This window comes from Dysidea avara, chromosome 7 (genome assembly GCF_963678975.1).
Source record: "Dysidea avara chromosome 7, odDysAvar1.4, whole genome shotgun sequence".
Classification (NCBI taxonomy): domain Eukaryota; kingdom Metazoa; phylum Porifera; class Demospongiae; order Dictyoceratida; family Dysideidae; genus Dysidea; species Dysidea avara.
This window is the reverse complement of record NC_089278.1, coordinates 17993272-18013576: the sequence shown is the minus strand read 5'-3', so window position 1 is coordinate 18013576 and position 20305 is coordinate 17993272. Positions and strand designations below refer to the sequence as shown.

At 37.5% G+C, this 20305-nt stretch overlaps 1 protein-coding gene across 4 annotated transcripts in view; it reads left to right on the top strand.

Moving 5' to 3' along the window:
* LOC136260545 (uncharacterized) overlaps positions 1-20305 on the top strand; it is a 58079-nt gene that overhangs the window by 16811 nt on the left and 20963 nt on the right. For all 4 annotated transcript variants that reach the window (XM_066054327.1, XM_066054329.1, XM_066054330.1 and 1 more), the window contains 10 exons: positions 881-1021; positions 1811-2006; positions 2908-3039; positions 6365-6405; positions 12864-12962; positions 13042-13203; positions 16532-16658; positions 16707-16748; positions 18523-18740; positions 18840-19077. In XM_066054327.1, the coding sequence (XP_065910399.1) occupies positions 881-1021; positions 1811-2006; positions 2908-3039; positions 6365-6405; positions 12864-12962; positions 13042-13203; positions 16532-16658; positions 16707-16748; positions 18523-18740; positions 18840-19077 (1396 nt within the window). The remainder of the gene's footprint in view (positions 1-880; positions 1022-1810; positions 2007-2907; positions 3040-6364; positions 6406-12863; positions 12963-13041; positions 13204-16531; positions 16659-16706; positions 16749-18522; positions 18741-18839; positions 19078-20305) is intronic.

Here is a 20305-nt window from a genome sequence, read left to right as displayed (position 1 = left end):
GTGTAGCTTCACCATACACTAGAACTCGTAATTAACACACATTGCACGAACTATTAGCAACCTGAACACACACAAACCAGTTTAATAAAGTAACTCACGCGTAGTTCTCCATAGTTTGGCATGGTAGACGTTCATTGCGTCTTTTGGCAGGTTTTGCTCACAACCCACAATTGATTCTATTGTGAGTCACATGGTGAATATTTCCGTGATATCTCCAGGACTTGTCCGTTTACATTAACAAACGTAACAGCAACGTTACCTTCTCCCACCCATCATCGAAGCATTTAGGTAAGTCTATAAAAGCAATCCAGTGGTAGAAATTGTATTGGCTGGGGTGATTGATCACTCAGCACGGCGAGGCTATCAGCGTTCACCGGCTTGGGTGATTTAGTCGTACTGGTGCGAGCCCCGTAGGCTATTAGCCTACACTAAGGCACTTGGGCAACTGTGCTTTATTGCCCACAAAGAGTGCTTTATTGCACCGCAAAGAGTGCTTTATTGAACGAATAAAGCACTCTTTGCGGTGCAATAAAGTACTCTTTGTGGTCGATGAAGCTGTTGGCCAGCTGAGAGTGTACTTTATGAAATTTAAAGTACACTTTTCCCTTTGATCTCGCCCACGCAAAGTTCTATAAATCCTTTAAAAGTAAACAAGTGATAAAATAACAGCATTTTAAAAGCATGCATGTTATGTTACACCGTCCTAGTACTGTTTGTATTAAAATAGTGTATAAATACTTATTAATTACCACAGGAAGTAAAATTTGTGGTTTTATCCATTGTTTGTCGATGTTTAAAATGTAACTTGACTGAGTCCTTGTATAGCATGTAGTGAATTGTTATTCTTAGAATGGAATAAATACTTTATCTGTGTACATAGCATCTACTGTTTGGGTGTACCCACGGGAAATTTGTTGAGGATCAACACTGGAAAAGGTGTGAACGTGTTGGTACAAGCAGGGCAGGATCATGTTGGGTTGCTCAGTTGATGGAATGTCCCTTCAAGTTTGCTGTAAAGGAGGTATGTTATTAATAATAACTTTTAGTACTTGTAACTCTTAACTGTGTCAAATCATATACAAATTTCATTAGGAAACAGACTAGTCATCATAATGCATTGATCGATGGATACAATACATAGGAACTTTGTTTATCAGGACGCTTATTCATGGTCCCATTTGTAGTGGTGTACTTTTAAACCTCTGAAATCTAATGAGTCACTTCTCTAGTAAGGTATTTGGAATAAGAAATTTAGGTTTGTGACTTATGAAAGTTACTTTGGCAGTTGTTTTCAGTTTTCTATTGTATTGTGGTCTGTTTGTATAATTATGTGTTTTTATCCTTTGGCTGAACTCTTCATTACAGCTATTGTTACTAGTGAACATGGTTTGCAGCACTAGCAAAATAAATACTTGTGGGTACCAAACACATGTAACCACAGTAGCTGGAGGCAATAAAATTTGCAAACATCATTAACAAAGTTACGTACCCACTTACATAGTTATGTACCCACTTACATATAACAGTGATCCAACATGCCTAGCAACTACAAAACATGATTTTCATTGACTGCATTAATACCAAAGGGGTTTATTTTTGCATAACAGAATTATGATAATACCAACATTCACACTAGCAGATAGAGACGTACATTATGCTTAATGCAAGTACATACACCACACATTACATCTACATGGCTCACCAGATACAACATGCTAACAACTTCTGACACAAAGAGTCACACCCACATAATTCTTTTCAGTCTATACTACTGTACAGTATATCTTGATACAATGTATTTTATCTGTAGACTTTACTGGACTCGAGCCCAAAAGGAAGAAGGAATTTGGATGAAGTCTATTGCAGTATTAAAATGAAGTACCTCGAAGAACATGTATGCCCTCACATAATAGACTATTATGGAGTGACTGTTGTGCGTAAGCCAAACGTTCTTCCGTTCATGGACCCTCCTTTGTTGCTGCATATTTACATGGAGTTGATGTCATGTTAGTTTGTGTATGCTTTAATATACTATGCGACTCTTAATAGGGGCTGGAAATACTTCATGTACCAGAAATAAAATAAGGATGTGGATCCATAATATGTGTCACATTCTAATTTTATTGGCCTTTGATGGAGTTTTGCAGGTTTTGTGAGAAGTCCTGTGAACAATGCGTGCTGTCATCATACTATTTTTGTTTAACTCGTCTGCTTGAGGCATTAGATTTTAGCTTGAATACAAGCTGGCCAAAGAGACAGCAACTGTGCTTGTTTCTGTTCCCATAGCCTCTGTACACATGTTCTTGTATCGACAATTTTTCATTAATTAAAACCTCGTTATTCATTAGAATGTTAAGAATGGTTTTATAAGTGGCATACACTAGTTCAAACACTGCATATTCCATATTTCCTTAGTTACAACTTGATGTTGCTATACAGATGTGTTTCTGTTTCTATAAATCACATTAGGGTTTTGTAAGGTTGAGCAATGCCAACTGAAGTCATTGCTGACAACAATTTCCAGCAGAATAACTTGTTATGTCACGCTGTTTCGGTTTTCTTCCAAGGTATATACAAACATCCATACAATTATAGACCACAGTAAGAAAAAATTTTACCTTTTTTTGCTCTTAAAAGCAACTGCAAGTGGGTGTCTTATATCTAACCAGTGATATTAATTTTGCAGGTAGTATCTGAGTGTGTTATGTTGTTTTCAGTCCCTATAAAGAGATATATATCTATGCTATATGTGTGTGTGTGTATGTGTGTATGTGTGTATGTGTGTGTGTGTGTGTGTGTGTGTGTGTGTGTGTGTGTGTATGTCTGTCTCTGTCTCTGTCTCTGTGTCTCTCTGTATCTCTCTCATACATAAGCAATAGCACAAATACAATGCCTGCTATCCTTTAGGTTCATTGCATTCCTTCCTGGTTAAAAATGGACCACTACCCTTTGACAAAGTATCAGATTTCTCCTACCAGTTGTTCAGTGCACTGGAGTTCCTTCACACAAAGTTCAGGATTCTACACAGGAACATTAAACGTAAGATAAATGTTACAAAATATTTAAGAACTTTGGTTGAAAGATCAAAAAATGGTGCTATATATTTGCCATACAGAATCGTCTATGCCACCACAGTGTTATGTATATATATGTGTCCAGTACTATACTGTATAGCAGATAATTTTTGAAGGGTTTTCAGATATTTCAAAGAGGCTCTTCTCTTCAAAAATAAATTCCCAAGACCTTTGAAAATATTTCCCACAAGTAAAAGTAACTTGTTTTCACATGATCAAACATGTTGGCATAGACCAGAGTGTATTATAACGGTCGCCCATTGGACATTTACTGACCAATTAGCTCGAAGACCGCCCAATTACCTACTGAACCGGTCAAGGATGACTGACCACTTTCCACTGTAAAAGATAGATATACTCTAATAGAACAGTCAGTGACTCTTCAAAGGGCTTCTAAAAAGGTGTACCTAAAAGGTTTTAAAAAGTGGGAAAAAAAGGGTCTAGTTTGGAGAATTGAACCTGCACCTTTTAGTGAACTACAATCTACACCATTCTACCACATGTTCACACTCTGCGTAAGTGGCTTCTAAATGTTCTGCAGTATATGACTATAGTTGCTATAGCATGTCACAAAACATCACATGATATCAAATCATCATAATGTTATTATTACAGACTTATTATGCGTGTGGCTTTAAAATGATGGCATGCTTATACGCATGCTGCTAATACAATGTCAGTTCATATCAGATCAACTTTGACTTTGATCTGACCAGATCAACGAAGACTAGTTATAATCCTCTCTGGCATAAACACATCATCGCTCATGTTTTAGCTCAGTGTTAGTGATTGTAATGGAAAACAGTATCATTGCTGTGTCAATAGCTAGAAAACAGCTAATCCAGATCTGCCATTGTTGAGTTTTGATGCCGTCTGCTGCCGTCTGCTGCAGTTCTAGCATAGGCATGATCAAGCCAGTGGCTGAATAAAATTTGCTCTGCTTGAAATTTCTGTCTAGTGCATAGGGATGGGAATTATTCCATCAGTAAGTCAGTTGTTGGCAAGCATATCTTATAATTTGTGACATGTGACACAAATTTCCATTAATTTGTTCAAAATTTAAACCTTCGAAATTTAGATTTTGCTCCTTCTGCACTTTTTTTTGCTTTGAAAATAATTCCCTATACAGTATACGTGACCACAGTGCTACTGTATATGGAAGTAGTTATAGAACTCTGCATTAGTGAAATCCTGATTTACCTGAAGAAGAAAGCTCTCAAAAGCAAGAGAAGAAATCACTCCAGAGGATCTCCATGGTGCATCTTGTCGTTTTCAAAAATGGATTGGTTGTTTCAAGGCTACTTGGTACGTTTCAAATAATTCCGTGTGTGTGTGTTCTTGTTCAACCAACTTGAACTCAAGCTGGAAGTTAAGCATTTCCTTGCTCATGCTATACAAAATATGGCACTCAAAGAGTGCATGGTCTCGAGGCCGTATATAGCACTCAGCTGTCTCTTATCCACTTTTTTGCATGCTATATTTTTTCATATAGCACTCGTGGCAATGCTTTGGCTAACACATATACCTCCTTTGTATACCTTTTTAATTGTCATGGCTCTTACTTTGTGCATGTTAGTGTTGATATGATTCTCAAATTGAATCTATATCAGATGAGAGTTTGCTTTTTGCAATTTTTGTATACTGTTATTTGTCTTCTACTGTACATTGAAAAGTGTGGTATAGAGTAATTAAAAGGGTCATAGTGTCCCTTTACAACACTATTAGGAAACACTAACACACTTTCTGGTCTGGTTCATGTTATGTGTAATTTGACAGTACAAAGCAGTTTTGTGCCCAAGCATGAAAAAGTAGTGTTCTAAGTGGTATGCCATATAGGCAAAAATGTTCAAGTGAAAAATATTCTTGAAGCTGTGTAATAAACAACTCACATTTTTATTATAAAATTCCAGAAAACACTCTTCATACATGTAACCTTGAGCATATTCCTGATAATATTTGTGATCAGATTTTACAAAACCGATCTAAATCACACATCAGGCAAAATCAAACTAACACCTCCAGTGGATAGCTACACTATTGTACTAATAGTTTTGACCCTCACTACTACTCAAACTACTTGAGGCTGGTTTCAACAGACATCTTTTCTGAGTGGTGTGTAGAGCTCGAATGGTGGTTTCAGGTCTTGTGAAGGACCTGGCTTGGAAAGAATCACTGGTTTACTGGTGGACAGCTTGGCCAGACGTTTTTTGTGTTGATTTTGCTACATACCAGCCACTGGGGAGCCAGCACAGCACTGTAATCTCGTGTCTGGACTCCAATCGTGGTCTGCCTCCATTTTGAAATCTATCCCTTGCCCAACCCGCCACCCCCCACCCTCCACCCCTTTGTGAGCACTTGTGATACTACTTCGCTCATCCAACTGCTCAGATTTTCTATCTTGTTTAGCAGGAAACTCTACAAGCAGCTACAAAGACTGGAAGTGGTCTGAAAGGTAATAGATTGATGCATCTTTTGTGTAGATGTCATACGCGTGCTTGGTATCCTTGGCAAGTTATGCTGACTTGAATTCTTTAAAACCATTTATCTTGAAACTTTTAATGTGCGATTTGGATTGTTTTCCCAAAATCCAGTCACAGTTCACAAAGCTGCCGTTGATCTTAAAATTTGGGAAAATTTTGTCCCTTGCTAAATTTCTGTCTATAGTCTATAGTAATCCAACCAAATACAGCAAGTGTTTAGGTCTTTGTGAGAAATTTTGGTAAATGAATTAAAACCATAGATTTTGTAACAAAAAGTACCACATTATCTTTGTCTGTTATGCATTGTCATACTTTTGCTCATAGTGTTTTCATCTCTCATCCATACAGCTTCTATAGTCAGTTTGCATTTACCAGAGTCCTTGTATTATTGGACAAATGCAATGCACTTGTACAGTTACCGAAATAATTTATTTTACAAAAGCAACCCTGCTCAGATAGCACAGCTGATCACATGTGTAACTTTGTAAAATTACCAGTTTGTTCTACAATTACAAATAGACACTTACTGATAGGTTGGTGGCCAAACACTAGTAGTTTGAGTAGTCGAAATGAGCGCTCCAAAGAAGACAACTAAAAAGTACTGTATATACTTAAAAGCACCATCTATGTTTGTGTGTCATCTGGTGCTGTATTGGTCTTGAAGTGTCTCCCTATTATTCTGTACACATGTACAATGGTGCTATAGATAATAAACACTGGCCTTGTTTCATCCAATGCTGGCCAGTATAGCTGCATGAGTATGCACGTGTTGTTATTTTGTACTGATTAACTATGCACTTTTGTTTTTAGCTGGAAATATTCTGGTTGCTAGCACTGAGCAGAGGATTAAAGTAAGCAAGTTGTTAAGTTTTGTGAATCAATAATGTAGTTAATTTTGGTTGATGAATAGTATATTTGTGTAGTTTAAGTGGCCAAGGAAGCCATGCATAAGTGCGATAGACAATAGTGTACTATGAAATAATATTTCATACAACCATGAATTGATTGTGTATGGTGTGTATTTTGTAAAGTTGATTTTGAAGGGGCAGGCATAGCTAGACTAGTTTAGCTTAAGATTTAATACTGAAGGTCAAGGGAACTTCCTGTTTTGATCTTCAGACTTGTTTTTCTCTTTTCAAAAATCACCACAATTGTATATTATGAATTTAAAATAAAGTAATACCTATACTATTAGATTAAAGGAATTAACCCTACAAACAGCAACAGACACCTACAGACTGCAACACCTTACTCATAACTTTGTTTAGTTATTTGCTCATAAACATCACCACTGATGGTTTTAGTGCACCATTATTTGTGCATGTTGTACTTAGCATGGGAGGATCAAAGCAATGCCACGTACTGTATCGTCCAGTCAGAGAAAATTGAGGCTGGTTTTTGGGTGATGTTATTTTGTGGGCCACGCCTACTCCTTTGTGGTCCCTACTATACAGTACTATTGCATTGCATGATTAATTGGTATTAGTATCATTCTAAAGCTATTTCCTGGCTGCCTGTTTTAACTTCATAGTCCTACATTTTATAAGGGAACTTTCTACAGGATGATCTGTTTGTAGCTGAGCTTTCTACAGGGTGACTTGTTTCTAGCTGATCTCTCTATAGAGTAACCTGTTTGTATAGCTGAACTCCTACAGGGTGGTTTTTTGGTTGCCGAACTCTCTACACGGTGACTTGTTACACGGTGACTTGTTTGTAGCAGAATTTTCTACAGAGTGACTTGTTTGTAGCTGAACTCTCTACAGGGTTACTTGTTTGTAGCTGATCTCTATAGGGTAACTTGTTTGTATGGCTGAACTCTCTACAGGGTAGTTTCTTTGTGACTGAACTTTCTACACAGTGACCTGTTTGTAGCTGAATTCTCTACAGGGAGACTTGTTTATAGCTGAACTCTCTTTAGTGTGAACTTGTAATGTTCTGAATCTTTACAGCGATTTATTTGTAGCTAAACTCTCTACAGGGTGACTTGCTTGTAGCTTAACTGTCTATAAGATTAATTTTTTGCAGCTGAACTCCCTACAGAATAACTTAAATTAATAGAATTCTATAATGGAGTAAATTATAAATGTAGTTGAATGCTCTATTAGGGTGACTGTTCTATTAGAGTATCTTGATCTTGCATTTACTACACATAGTTGGTTTTCAAATCATAACTCAGTGGTTTGTACTTCGATTCTTCTGTACTACTGCAAGGGCTTTCTACCATGATTATTCCAGCTAAATACCAATTTTCAGCTCATCACTCTAAGCAGTTTGTCTGGTAGGCACAAAAATTATTGGTATTTTTATTCACAAATTTCGGTTGCGCAATTGTTGCACACCTTCAATTTCGAATCATATCTCCATGATCTTTATTTTGATTACTTTCAAACCACCAAAAGGTACTCCTACAATGGTTGACCTATCCACAAACCGATTTTCAACTCATTCCATGAAGTGGTTTACCCTGTAAGCATGACAACAAATCAATCTTGTTTCACGAGAATATTTGATCATAAATCCTGAACCATTCATCGGATTTGCACCAAATTTGGTACTAGGATTCACCTTTGGACTCCCTTTTTGTGTGCCATATTTCAACGTGATCGGATAAAATGTTTGTGTTTTATAGCAATTTTTGAAAAGTGTGCGAAAAGATGAAGAGAAAACACAATGAAAAAAATCAAAACTTTGGCCGCTTGTATCTCGGAAATGGTTGGGGCGATTTCCTTCAAATTTGGAATGTGGACTCCCCTCAGGTAACTCTAAAGCAAATTTGGTTCCAATCGGATAACGGATCACGGAGATACAAAGGTGTGAAAATAACAGTTTCTTTCTTCCTGTCAATATACCCACTGTGTGGCACGCTTGCTTCTTGGACCACACTGCTGAACTGTGAAAAAAGGATGCCCCCCCAGCTAGACACAATTAAGTCACCCTGTAGGGAGTAGAAAGAACAGCTAGAAACAAGTCACCCTGTAGAGAGATCAGCTAGAAGACGTCACCTTGTAGAGAGTTCGGCTACAAACAAGCTACCCTATAGAGCTCAGCTACAAACAAATCACCCTGCAGAGAGTCCACCTACAAACAAGTTGCTCTATAGAGAGATCAGCTAGAAGCAAGTCACCCTATAGAGAGTTTAGCTACAAACATATCACCCTGTAGAGAGTTCAGCTACAAACAGATCACCTTGTAGAGAGTTCAGCCATAAACAAAGTTACTCTATTGAGAGATTAGCTAGAAACAAGTCACATTGTAGAGTGTTCAGATACAAACAAATCACCCTGTAGAGATTTTAGCTACAAGCAAATCACCCTGTAGAGAGTTCAGCTAGAAACAAGTCACCCTATAGAGAGATCACCTAGAAGAAGCCACTTTGTTGAGAGTTCAGCTACAAACAAGTTACCCTATATAGAGATCAGCTAGAAACAAGTCACCTGTAGAGAGTTTAGCTACAAACAAATCACCCTGTAGAGATTTTAGCTACAAGCAAATCACCCTGTAGAGAGTTCAGCTAGAAACAAGTCACCCTATAGAGAGATCACCTAGAAGAAGCCACTTTGTTGAGAGTTCAGCTACAAACAAGTTACCCTATGTAGAGATCAGCTAGAAACAAGTCACCTGTAGAGAGTTCAGCTACAAACAGGTTACCCTATAGAGAGAACGGTTAGAGACAAGTCACCCTGTAGAGAACTCAGCTACAAACAAATCACCCTGTAGAGATATCAGCTACAAACAGAGATCACCCCGTAGAGAATTCAGCTAGAAACAAGTCACCGTGTAGAGAGATCAGCTAGAAACAAGTCACCCTGTAGAGAAACCAGCTAGAAGAAGTCACCCTGTATAGAATTCAGCTACCCTATAGAGAGTTCAGCCACAAACAAGTTACTCGTAGAGAGATCAGCCAGACAAAATAACCCTGTAGAGAGTTCAGCTAAAAACAAGTTATCCTGTAGAGAGATCAGCTAGAAACAAGTCACCCTATAGAGAGATCAGCTAGAAACAAATCACCTTGTAGACAGTTCAGCTACAAACAAATCACCCACCCTGTAGAGACTTCAGATACAAACAAGTCACCCTGTAGAGAGGACCCTAGCCTTGTAGAGAGTTCAGCTACAAGCAAATCACCCTGTAGAGAGTTCAGCTACATTTCAAGTCACCCAGTAGAGAAATCAGCTACAAACAAGTTATCCTGTAGGGAATAATTGGCATGTAATATATATATATATATATATATATATATATAATTTGTACAAGTTTAAGGAAAAATTATAGATTTTAAGTTCGATAAGGGATCATAGGAAACAAGTTGATGTTGTGCTACTTCTAAAAACCAGGCGCCATGCAGCTAGCTAACTCATCTGGAAATAACTATAGACAGTATATGCTACTATGAATTAACCAACTATGCATTACTACTTTACAATAGGGTAGTTTTGGGTTGTGCAATAATATTATTAGCTAATTCTCATATTTTGTAATTCATGAAATATTTGTAATTCATTAAATTATGTTGATATGCACTGCTAAGGAAGCGTTTGTTAAACAAACCGCTTTTACCAACATATTACGCACAGAACTATCTTCTAAACTGTTTTATAGTATGACTAACGTGTTTTTTCCCACAAATTCTCTCGACAAAGCCTCAAAGCTGCTCTTCATTTTCGTTTGCGTATGTGAGGGATACGCCCCCTTTCAACTCGAAGCGATGGGCTATTCCTGGTAGTGTACGAGGCCTGCACCGTTGTTTTTCAGTTGCTAAATGCCTGAAAACCTCAAGGGGAAGATAGTCTGAGGAAAGTCACCACACCCGTATTTCAGTCTGCCGAAAAGGAAACCACCTCAGAGCAAAGTTCACCTGTGCAGAAGTTTACTACAGACCTCATTTCACTTTTACTTCTTATGTAAAAGCTGCTTTTGCCGTTATTAAACGATTTTGCTCACGTGGGTGCGTACGGACAAACATAGATAGGTAGATATGTAGATAGGTAGATAGGTACACACACACACTTTTACGAAAACAATTTCAGTAAACCAGGCGCGCCCACAGCCGACCTTCAGCCGGCTGTGGGCGCACGCCTGGTTTAAAAAGTAGGGAAACAAGGGAGGTCGCCTACGCCTGTAGATATCATTTAATCCCTAATCCAGTCTATATCCTAGACCAAGACTGAATTAGGGATTAAATATTCACTAGTATATCTGCAGGTGTAGGCGACCTCCCTTGTTTCCCTACTTTTTCTACGATCCCTAATCAAACTTAAAATTTCTAATTTTTCCTTAAACTTTATTGTTTACTTTTTAAAACATTATTATGACTGGTGAACCCACACATACTGCATCAAAAGAAAGGATGGCGCCAGAAATAATCTGAACGCGTGTCCCAGCTATAAAAACTGCTTCGAAAGTGCAATGGCCATTACGCTTCGCTTTCAGCTATGTTCAGCCCGTTACACAGCTTTACAAACGAAGAACAGTGTTAGAATTATCTCTGAAATTAGTCCAGTCACCATGGAAAATTCTCGATTACAAACATACTGTAGGGAAGCCATGTATTTCCCTACTGCGAATTGACACCTTGGGCTGTCAGCAAAAATAAATGGGACACAAAGGAGGACAAAGGTAAGTCCATGATGCATGCATTGTACCTACTGTAGTATACCAAAAGGCACGTCTTGGGACGAAGCGATGCCGAACAGTGAAAAAATCAAGCCCATAGCCTTAGCCGTTATCAAGTTACACTTGCCTGAAGGCAGGCAGGCAGGCAGGCAGGCAGGCAGGCAGGCAGGCAGGCAGGCAGGCAGGCAGGCAGGCAGGCAGGCAGGCAGGCAGGCAGGCAGGCAGGCAGGCAGGCAGGCAGGCAGGCAGGCAGGCAGGCAGGCAGGCAGGCAGGCAGGCAGGCAGGCAGGCAGGCAGGCAGGCAGGCAGGCAGGCAGGCAGGCAGGCAGGCAGGCAGGCAGTTAGTCAGTAGAAAATTCTATTGAATAATTTTTTTTAAAAATTCGTAACAATTTATTGGAAGCCTTAAGGATTGTACTGAAGGCACTTTTGGGCTTGGTTGTACCTAACCAATATTGTCAAGGTGCCAGGATGGAGTTGTGAAGCTTGTGTTTGGGTGAATTTTTTGGCTAGGAATACCCAAATCTCCATGATCCCTAATATACAGTACTACCGTACTGTATGATAATTACTGATAAAGTCTAAAATAGTTAAAATATTAAAAATCTGCTTTAAAGCTTTTTCTTCTAAAAAAGATAGGTTAAAAAAGCCCCAAAGCTGGCCTATGTGGGGTATACAAATACAAGGCACCAAATTCACCTGAATTGTCGTTATTAATATTTTTGCCATTAACCTACCATCGAAGTCATTTCTTGGCCGCCACCTGGGATTTCACAACTTTTTAAACCAGGTGCGCAAGGCTGGCTATGGGTGCGTGCCTGGTTTACTGAAATTGTTTTCGTAAAAGTGTGTGTGTGTGTACTATCTACATATCTACCTATCTATGTTTGTCCGTACGCATGCACGTGAGCAAAATCTTTAAATGATGGTAAAAGCAGCTTTTACGTAAGAAGTAAAAGTGAAATGAAGTCTGTGTTAAATTTCTGCACAGGTGAACTTTGCTCTGAGGTGGCTTCTTTTCGGCAGACTGAAATACGGGTGTGGCGACTTTCCTCAGACTTTGTAAACTACCTTCCCCTTGAGGTTTTCAGGCATTTAACAACTGAAAAACAACGGTGTAGGCCTCGTACACTACCAGGAATAGCCTATCGCTTCGAGTTGAAAGGGGGCGTATCTCTTACGTACGTGAACGAAAATTAAGAGCAGCTTTGTCGAGAGAATTTGTGAGAAAAAACACGATAGTCAAACTATAAAACAGTTTAGAAGATACTTCTGTGTGTAATATGTTAGTAAAAGCGGTTTGTTTAACAAGCAGTGCATAGCAACGTAATTGAACGAATTACAAAAATTTCATGAATTACGAATACGAGAATTAGCTAATATTATTGCACAACCCAAAACTACCCTATTGTAAAATAGTTGGTTATGGTTAATTCATAGTAGCATATACTATCTATGGTTAATTCCAGATGAGTTAGCTAGCTGCATGGCGCCTGGTTTTTAGAAGTAGCACAACATTAACTTGTTTCACCCGAGGTTTCACCATAGCCTTTTTGGGGGCCGCACTCTTTTTTTACAGCTTGGCTGTTTTGGATTAGATATTATATACATGAAAACTTTGGAAAATAGACTTACACATGTGTTTGTATGTAACAGTAACTGCATAATGTTTGTGTATCTGTTATGGTATCCATAGTTGTCGGATTTTGACTGTGCAACTTTACTTGATAAATGGAATGTTAACGATGTATTCAGGGGGGATCCTCAAGGGACTAGCCATTATAATCCTCCAGAGGTCAGTAAAAAAATACTTATATGTACCTTGCAGCAGAATTTGAAGTGTTACTAATATCTATGTTTGTACACATTTACAGTCATACCACCATCATCAGTCAAGTTTCTCACTAGATGTGTGGCAAGCAGCTTGTTGTGTGTTGTTCATGATGACTGGGTTAAGACCATGGCGTCATGTCTACTTTGACTGTGATGATAATTACAAACAAAAAGATCAAGCTAGATTCACCATGCAGCAAAAGGTGAATATACATTCAAGTTCCCATTCTATATTCAATGATCGACATTGTATTTAATTAGAAGAATACAAACGAGATGATTTCTGTGGCCATGTTCCGACTGTGCTGTACAAGATATATACATATATATATACATACTAAATTAGCATGATTTTTCTTACATTACTGTATGGAGGGAAACTTTGGTGTCGGCACAATTTGGCAAATTTTGGAAATGACGGTGGATTGCCAATATTCATCCATCCAAATATTCTGCATGCAAGGATAGCTCATGTGACAAATAGCCACTTCATGTATTTTTCATTCTAAGCTCAATCATTTTGCAGACATGTCTATTGAAACCAGTACCTGATGATGGTTTTCCAGAACCAAGTGGTCCCTTAAGTAACTCTGTACCCAGATTTGTGCTCACGATCATAGATATAGTTGTTGTGTGTGTGGCAGATCAGGTAGTATGCACCTAGAAAAGTTTTATAGACTACCTGGGAATAAAGGGTATGAAAAATGTATCCAGTACAAATAGCTCCTCATGAGTTTGAATCTATTTGTAGTATGAAAGCTATTAAAGCATAGAAAATATATAACAGCCATCCCTTGCTTACATACCTAACCTCTAGATTTTTTGTCAGATAATGAATCAGATAGGATCTCTTCAATGATCAATGTTAAAATGGACACAGCTTTTAAGCAAATGCTGTCTTGTTTGGTTTCGTCTCTTTAAGAGGTGATTTGTTCTTCTATTGACTCTTTGAGGCCTACACTACCGAATTAGAAGTTAGGTCATTAAATACCAAGTTTCTGACCTGATTGAGGGTGTTAAAATATTAGAAAGTGAAAGAACCAATGTGTGAACTCGGGAACTTGGAAAATTATACTGAATCCCAATCCCAGATGCCTACATTATCTGAGATTTTCTTCGCAATTGTTTCTATTTTGAACAAAGAAAAGACCAAAGAAAAAGAAATTCAAATATAATAATTCATGATATTCCCGAGAGCAAATCTGAGGAACTCTAAAAGAGCAGGAGGAAATCAAGAACTGAAGAAGAAATTGGCTGAGCTAAATAGCTAGGTTGGACCTACTGCATAAAAACAGCCAGATTGTGCGGAGGAAGAATTAAACCCTTCTCCATACTCATGAACGGTAAGTAATAGTAACAATATTTTAATGGTCTAAATTTTCTATTACTTCTTGTAGTCACAATCACCAGTTTAATTACAAACTAATTTTAGATCAAAAATGGAATTCTTTTTGAATGTAGATACTTGAGTACTCATTAAGGATTTTGGTACCTGGATAGTGAAATTGATACTTGAGTACTCATTAAAATCATGTGACCACCTCATGTGATATATGGCACCAGGGAAGAGTATCTTATGCATTGACTTTTTGAGATGAGCTGGTTAGCCCATGTTGAAGGAAACTAGTGCGTGTTTTACAAATTTTCATTGCTATTAAAGTTGGCTAGTAATTTCAGAGTTACATAGACACAAAGTTAAAGCAGGTATGAAACTTGGCATGTAAACTGAACACTACAAACTGTCTTAAACAACCCTTTAGACTACATGGTTTACAAGTAGAGTTCTTTTCCACCATAAAAAGTTTTTAAAGTGCATGGGTTAACATTAATTGTAACAAATAAGCATTATACAGTTTAATTTGATGGCTTGTGAAGTTGATATTCATGATAGCCCAGAGTACAGTGCACATAGGAACTGGATTCATCTAAAGCAGTATCAGTGTTCCTGGTGATGTTTGCTTTCCTGTGTCTTCCTCTTTGTACCAAGTTCCTCTGCGCAATGTGCCATACGTTTCTCAAGTACACTATTCTTTCACTCAGTAGCTGTGTATGCACGCATGCACAAAGTACACCCACTGCACTTATAACTAGTTACCAATCAACACAAATCACAGTGTCATTTGAATGATGCCATAGAACTTTATGGGCTTATTTTTCATAGCATATAGTGCAGTTCAACACTCTCCATCCCTCAGTGTATACTCTTCATAATATCCACACTGTATGATACATAAGGAAACAGTTGTCCTACTGAATGAAAGAAGTGAAATCTTAACTGAGAAGAGTGTCTTATCGCTATTGAGGATGTGTTAATTTTTCCAGGAAAGTAAAAACAAGAAGTTGCTGGAAAAAATTCAATGGGAAAATGTATGGTATAAACACATACAAGTACCACAGAGACAAAACCACAGTGCACAAAATCCTTAGAACTTACAAATACAAAGATTAAGAGACCATAATACTCTAATAGAGCTTATATAAGAACATTATGAACACTTAGACTTGTACGTGCTATTAAATATTCAAGCAAAACACAACACTTTCAACAATATTGAATAGGGTTTACGGTCATTGTGGAACTTACTATCATGATTATTGATTATTGCAAATATCACAGTGTTGACTTTTTCTTGACCAACACCCCTTGCCACCACCCCAGTACAGCAGGTATTGAGACAAATTGAATGAAGAACTATTTCAAAATAGTTTGGCACTTCTTGTAATGTTCTTTGTAATCCTGTGTAACAGGTGGAACATAGCTGAAAATGAAGCATATCGGCTGCTTTACTTGTCACTAATTGATAGTCAGGATCAGGCAGATCATATACCGTATAGCTGGAACATTTGCAGGAGGAAACATTGGCAAAGTTTCCACGATAGGGAAAAAAGTCTGGTGAATTTCGTAGAGCTAATACAGCTTTGTATGGGACAAATGATTTGCTGGATTTTAGTTTGGCGAAACACTGCTCACTCGCCAAATTCGTCAAACTTTCCTCCCACCAATCTTTCCGGCTATACGGTATATAATAGAAGTGTTTAAGTATCAATTCATAAATAACTTTGAATGTTAATACATGTAACATACTAATGCTATTATGGCATGTGTTCTAGTACAATGTCATGTTTAAAGTACAAAGTCTCTTAGCATCAACGTGTTACATGGTGTAAAATGTTAATGTACAAGCCGCTTGCAAGATGTGTGTCGCTATACATGGTAAGATATTATCATGGAAGTTACTTGCAAGATGTGTCTTGCTATTATTCACAAGGTAAGATGTTATTATGCAAGCTACTTGCAAGAAGTGTCTTGCTGAGGTGTTTGCATGCAAGCTGTTTGCAAGATTGCTACAAGATAAATGAAACTTGACTAATTCTTGAAAGTTACTTGAAAGACAATTCTGATGGGGACTATTTGACTTGGGTCTTGGCTTTCTGTTTGTACAGTGTGCACTATACAAAAGTGATTTCATGTGCTGTGTTTGAATTAGGATTATCACATGTTTTATGTCATCACTGTTTAAATATTTACAGATATCAGAACGTCACAGACACATTCTACCTGGATTCTTGCCCCCAACACTACACACAATATTATCGATATGTTTACATGATGATTGGACAAATCGACCAAGTGCTGTTGATGTAATGTATCAGTTAGGTTAGTTGATGTTATTATGAGAGGACCATCCTTAATTGTTACTTGTAGATCCTAGTGAAAGGAGCAGATCTAAATTGCTATCCAATCTAGGTAAGTATTTATCAGTTATCAGTTTATACCATACAAGTTAAATAGTAATATGATACAGGTCATGTAAACTGTTCTTAGACCTTGTTATCAATGTGAGTGGCCAATGGCCATAGATGGATGACACATACACCTGTAGAATGTTGTATCTGGAATTGAACTAATTACATAAGGCAAAACCAAGGGACAATAGTAATTTCTTGGTATATACGTAAAATAGCCAGTGCCAAATGTAGTCCATTTTATTTCTGGTCATGTATTCTAATGATTTTATGCAATAAGTGACATTTTTATGGCAATAGACACAACTAAAGCATAGAACAGACTGGAAGAAACTGGCCTGAAAAATGTCTATTTGCCATGATAACTCACTGTATATCTAGAATATTAAATACAAAATGGTCTGAAACAATCTCCAAGCATGCTTGAGCCAAAATTAAGTCCTGCACACAAAACTAGTCTTGACTTTAGTTCTTTTTGTGTTTACTAAAAGCACACTCTTTGCATTACATATGTAAACAAGACAAAACCAAGGACAAGACACGAGCTTCCAGGCTGTTGGAGACATGCTTTTACTTACATTTTGTGTTCAGGTTAATTGCTGCAATTAGTTTGGCACCTACTCTTCACTTTTACTGGTAACAGGTCATGATGGGGACTTGGGTAGGCTTCGCAGCCAGACCACTTTGTAGTAAATCAGCTGGTAAATTATAAAGCTACTACACTGGGCTATTTTGTTAAATTTGTTTACAGACCACTAGCACTTATAAGTGCAGAGCTTAGTAATCAACTTGAGTATTGTAATTGTATTTCTCATCACATTTGGAGGTTTGTATTCTGTTGTTTTTTACTCACATTCTCTGGGCGTAACGTATTTCATGGACTGGACTTGTGGAGACTTACGTACTGAGCTGGAAACAGATTTTAAACAGTAATCCGGCATTATCCATCTCTTGCAACACTGAAGACACCACTATTGAGCTTCAACTGCTGGTACTGCTCTTCCTCACAAGTGATGACACTAGCACGTGCACTAATCAATTACAATACACTTACAATACATGTGTAATAGCAGTGATAAAGCGTGATAGAGGCTATTGTTGTAGCATAGGTGTTTTCCTTTGTTGTTTCAGTACTTAGTACAAGTGTTAGGGCTGTAGGATGAGCCCAGTTATAATATTTGCATAGCCCCATCACCTTGCCTAGTGGTGCCACCTATAGCTACCTGCTACGTAAGTATAATTATTGGCTCATCTCTACAGCCCTAACATTAGTGCTAAAGCAACAAAGGATAGCCTACACTACAACAATAGCCTCTATCACGCACTATCACTGCTAGTACACATATATTACAAGTGTATTCTAATTAATTAGTGCATGCAGTAGTTTCATGACTAGTAAGGAAGAGCAACACCAGCAGTTGTAGCTTGATAGTGGGTCTCCGGTGTTGCAAGAGATGGATAATTCCTGGATTATTATTTAAAATCTGTTTCCAGCTCAGCCAGCGAGTCCAGTCCATTCTCTGGCTGTAGCTACATGTAAAGATAATTATGTGATGATCAAATTGTCCAGTATGCTCCTTTCATCCTCCCTTTAACTTGAAATTGGAACCAGTATTAAAATAACAAGTAATTTGCTGCAACAATGCTGACTAGCTTTTTATATTTATACAGCAGTAAAAAACAATTTGTCGTAAGTTTTAAATTAATCAAGGTACAGATTAATTTTTTTGTTAAAGATGTAACTTAGGTACAAAATTGTGTCCTCTTTTTTGTAGATATTAGACATGAAGCTGGTCCCTATGTCAGTTCAACCAAGCCATCAACAACAACTACACAGACTCACTCACAAACAATTGACATTTACTTAGCAGAGTATACTGAAAGACTTCCAGGACTTTACCTCCAACCAGGATGGATTGCTTCTATACCCATCACTGGGACAGTAACGTACGGAGAAGTTAAAGAGTTAATTTACAATAATACGGAATTAGAGGTTGGTATTTCTGTGTACTTCAATTGTATTTGTGTTCTCCCAACATTATTTACTACATTTGTATTTGCTAAATTATTTTACTGTAATTTCACTTGGCAGGTTATGAAGTATCTTAATCCTTCGAAGTTTTATGTTTATGATAATGACAGGATCAAAATCAGACAATTGCTAGTTGAAGACAGAACTATGGATCATTTTGCTGAGATTATTGACAATGACACTTTAGTAGATACCACCAAAGCTATCATCATGCATGTCACAAAATGTCCTGTAGTAGACCCATTATATCCACTAGTAGAGCTGGAGCCATCATCTATATTATCATCTAGAGTGAAAGGTCATTGTGTTATATTGTACAAGTATTGAAGCTTATGCAAGTGCTAAATACACCACATAAAACTGCTAAATGTCTTGAGTGAATAGTACTTTTTTCACATAAATTTATTAGCCTTGCAGCCTTTTCTTTACCTCAAAAAAATATGTACACTTGTATGTGAATCAAACAGGGCTGCTTTTTTTTCTCTGTAGATGGCTTATGTGTTATTTTTTGTGTGGATAACTCTACTGTAAAAAACACATAAGTGGTTACACTGTCTTAGTTTGAGTTATGATAGAATTTATGAACTCTTGTCACAAATCAGTATTAACCCTTAAACCTGCGTAATCCAGAAAACTGGATTTAAACTTAATAAATACGCATGCCTTGCACAAAGCACTGTAACTTTCAAAGCATCAATCCTAAGGCTACTCAATTTACGTTATTCTACTTGTGATGTAACAAGGATTGAAATGACACCTAGGGTTTTACCCTAACACTAAATGGCAAGGCCTCTATACTAGCCGTGAAATAACTTTTTGGTAAGGAAACATGCAAACACTTTACATACCTTATAAAATGGTTGATAACTCAATGGTGGTTGCTCCTATTACCTTGCAACAACTTCTGTTCGATTAAGTTAAATTTTCTATCAGGCCATATATGACTCACGTGAGTAAACTCACAATCAAAATTAAACACGTGACAAGAATTTGGAAACATGGAGATGCAACTTGTCGCTGTTCATCGCTTCATAATAAGTAAGCCACTGTAGTTTCAGTGTTCATTTAACCTTCTCCAAGTAGCCCAGTGAACAGACTTTAATCGATGTGTAGTTGTAGGCTACACTAGTACATATTCCATTATCTGGCCATCAGTTAACTAAACATTCTGTTATCAGAACAGTAGAAATGATTGTGTTACTAGAGTGTTTTCTACAAATTCTATTAGAGTAATTGAACAGGGCTCTGCTTATAAATGAATAGACTTCACTTATTTGAACTTTTCAATTATCCTAATGCACTCTGGGGCCTGGGCCAAATGAGTTTGGACAATAGAGGGACCACTGCATATGGATATTGGCACGTATCAAGAAAACAAGGACTTTCATTCTGTCTACAGGGTTACTAAACTAGTATTAGTAAATGAATTAGAGGAGTTTTGCTAGATCCATTAGGGCTATGCCAGTGTGGAAACATATTCATTATTCCATATTTTTACAATTGCAATACCACGAATAAGTAATAGA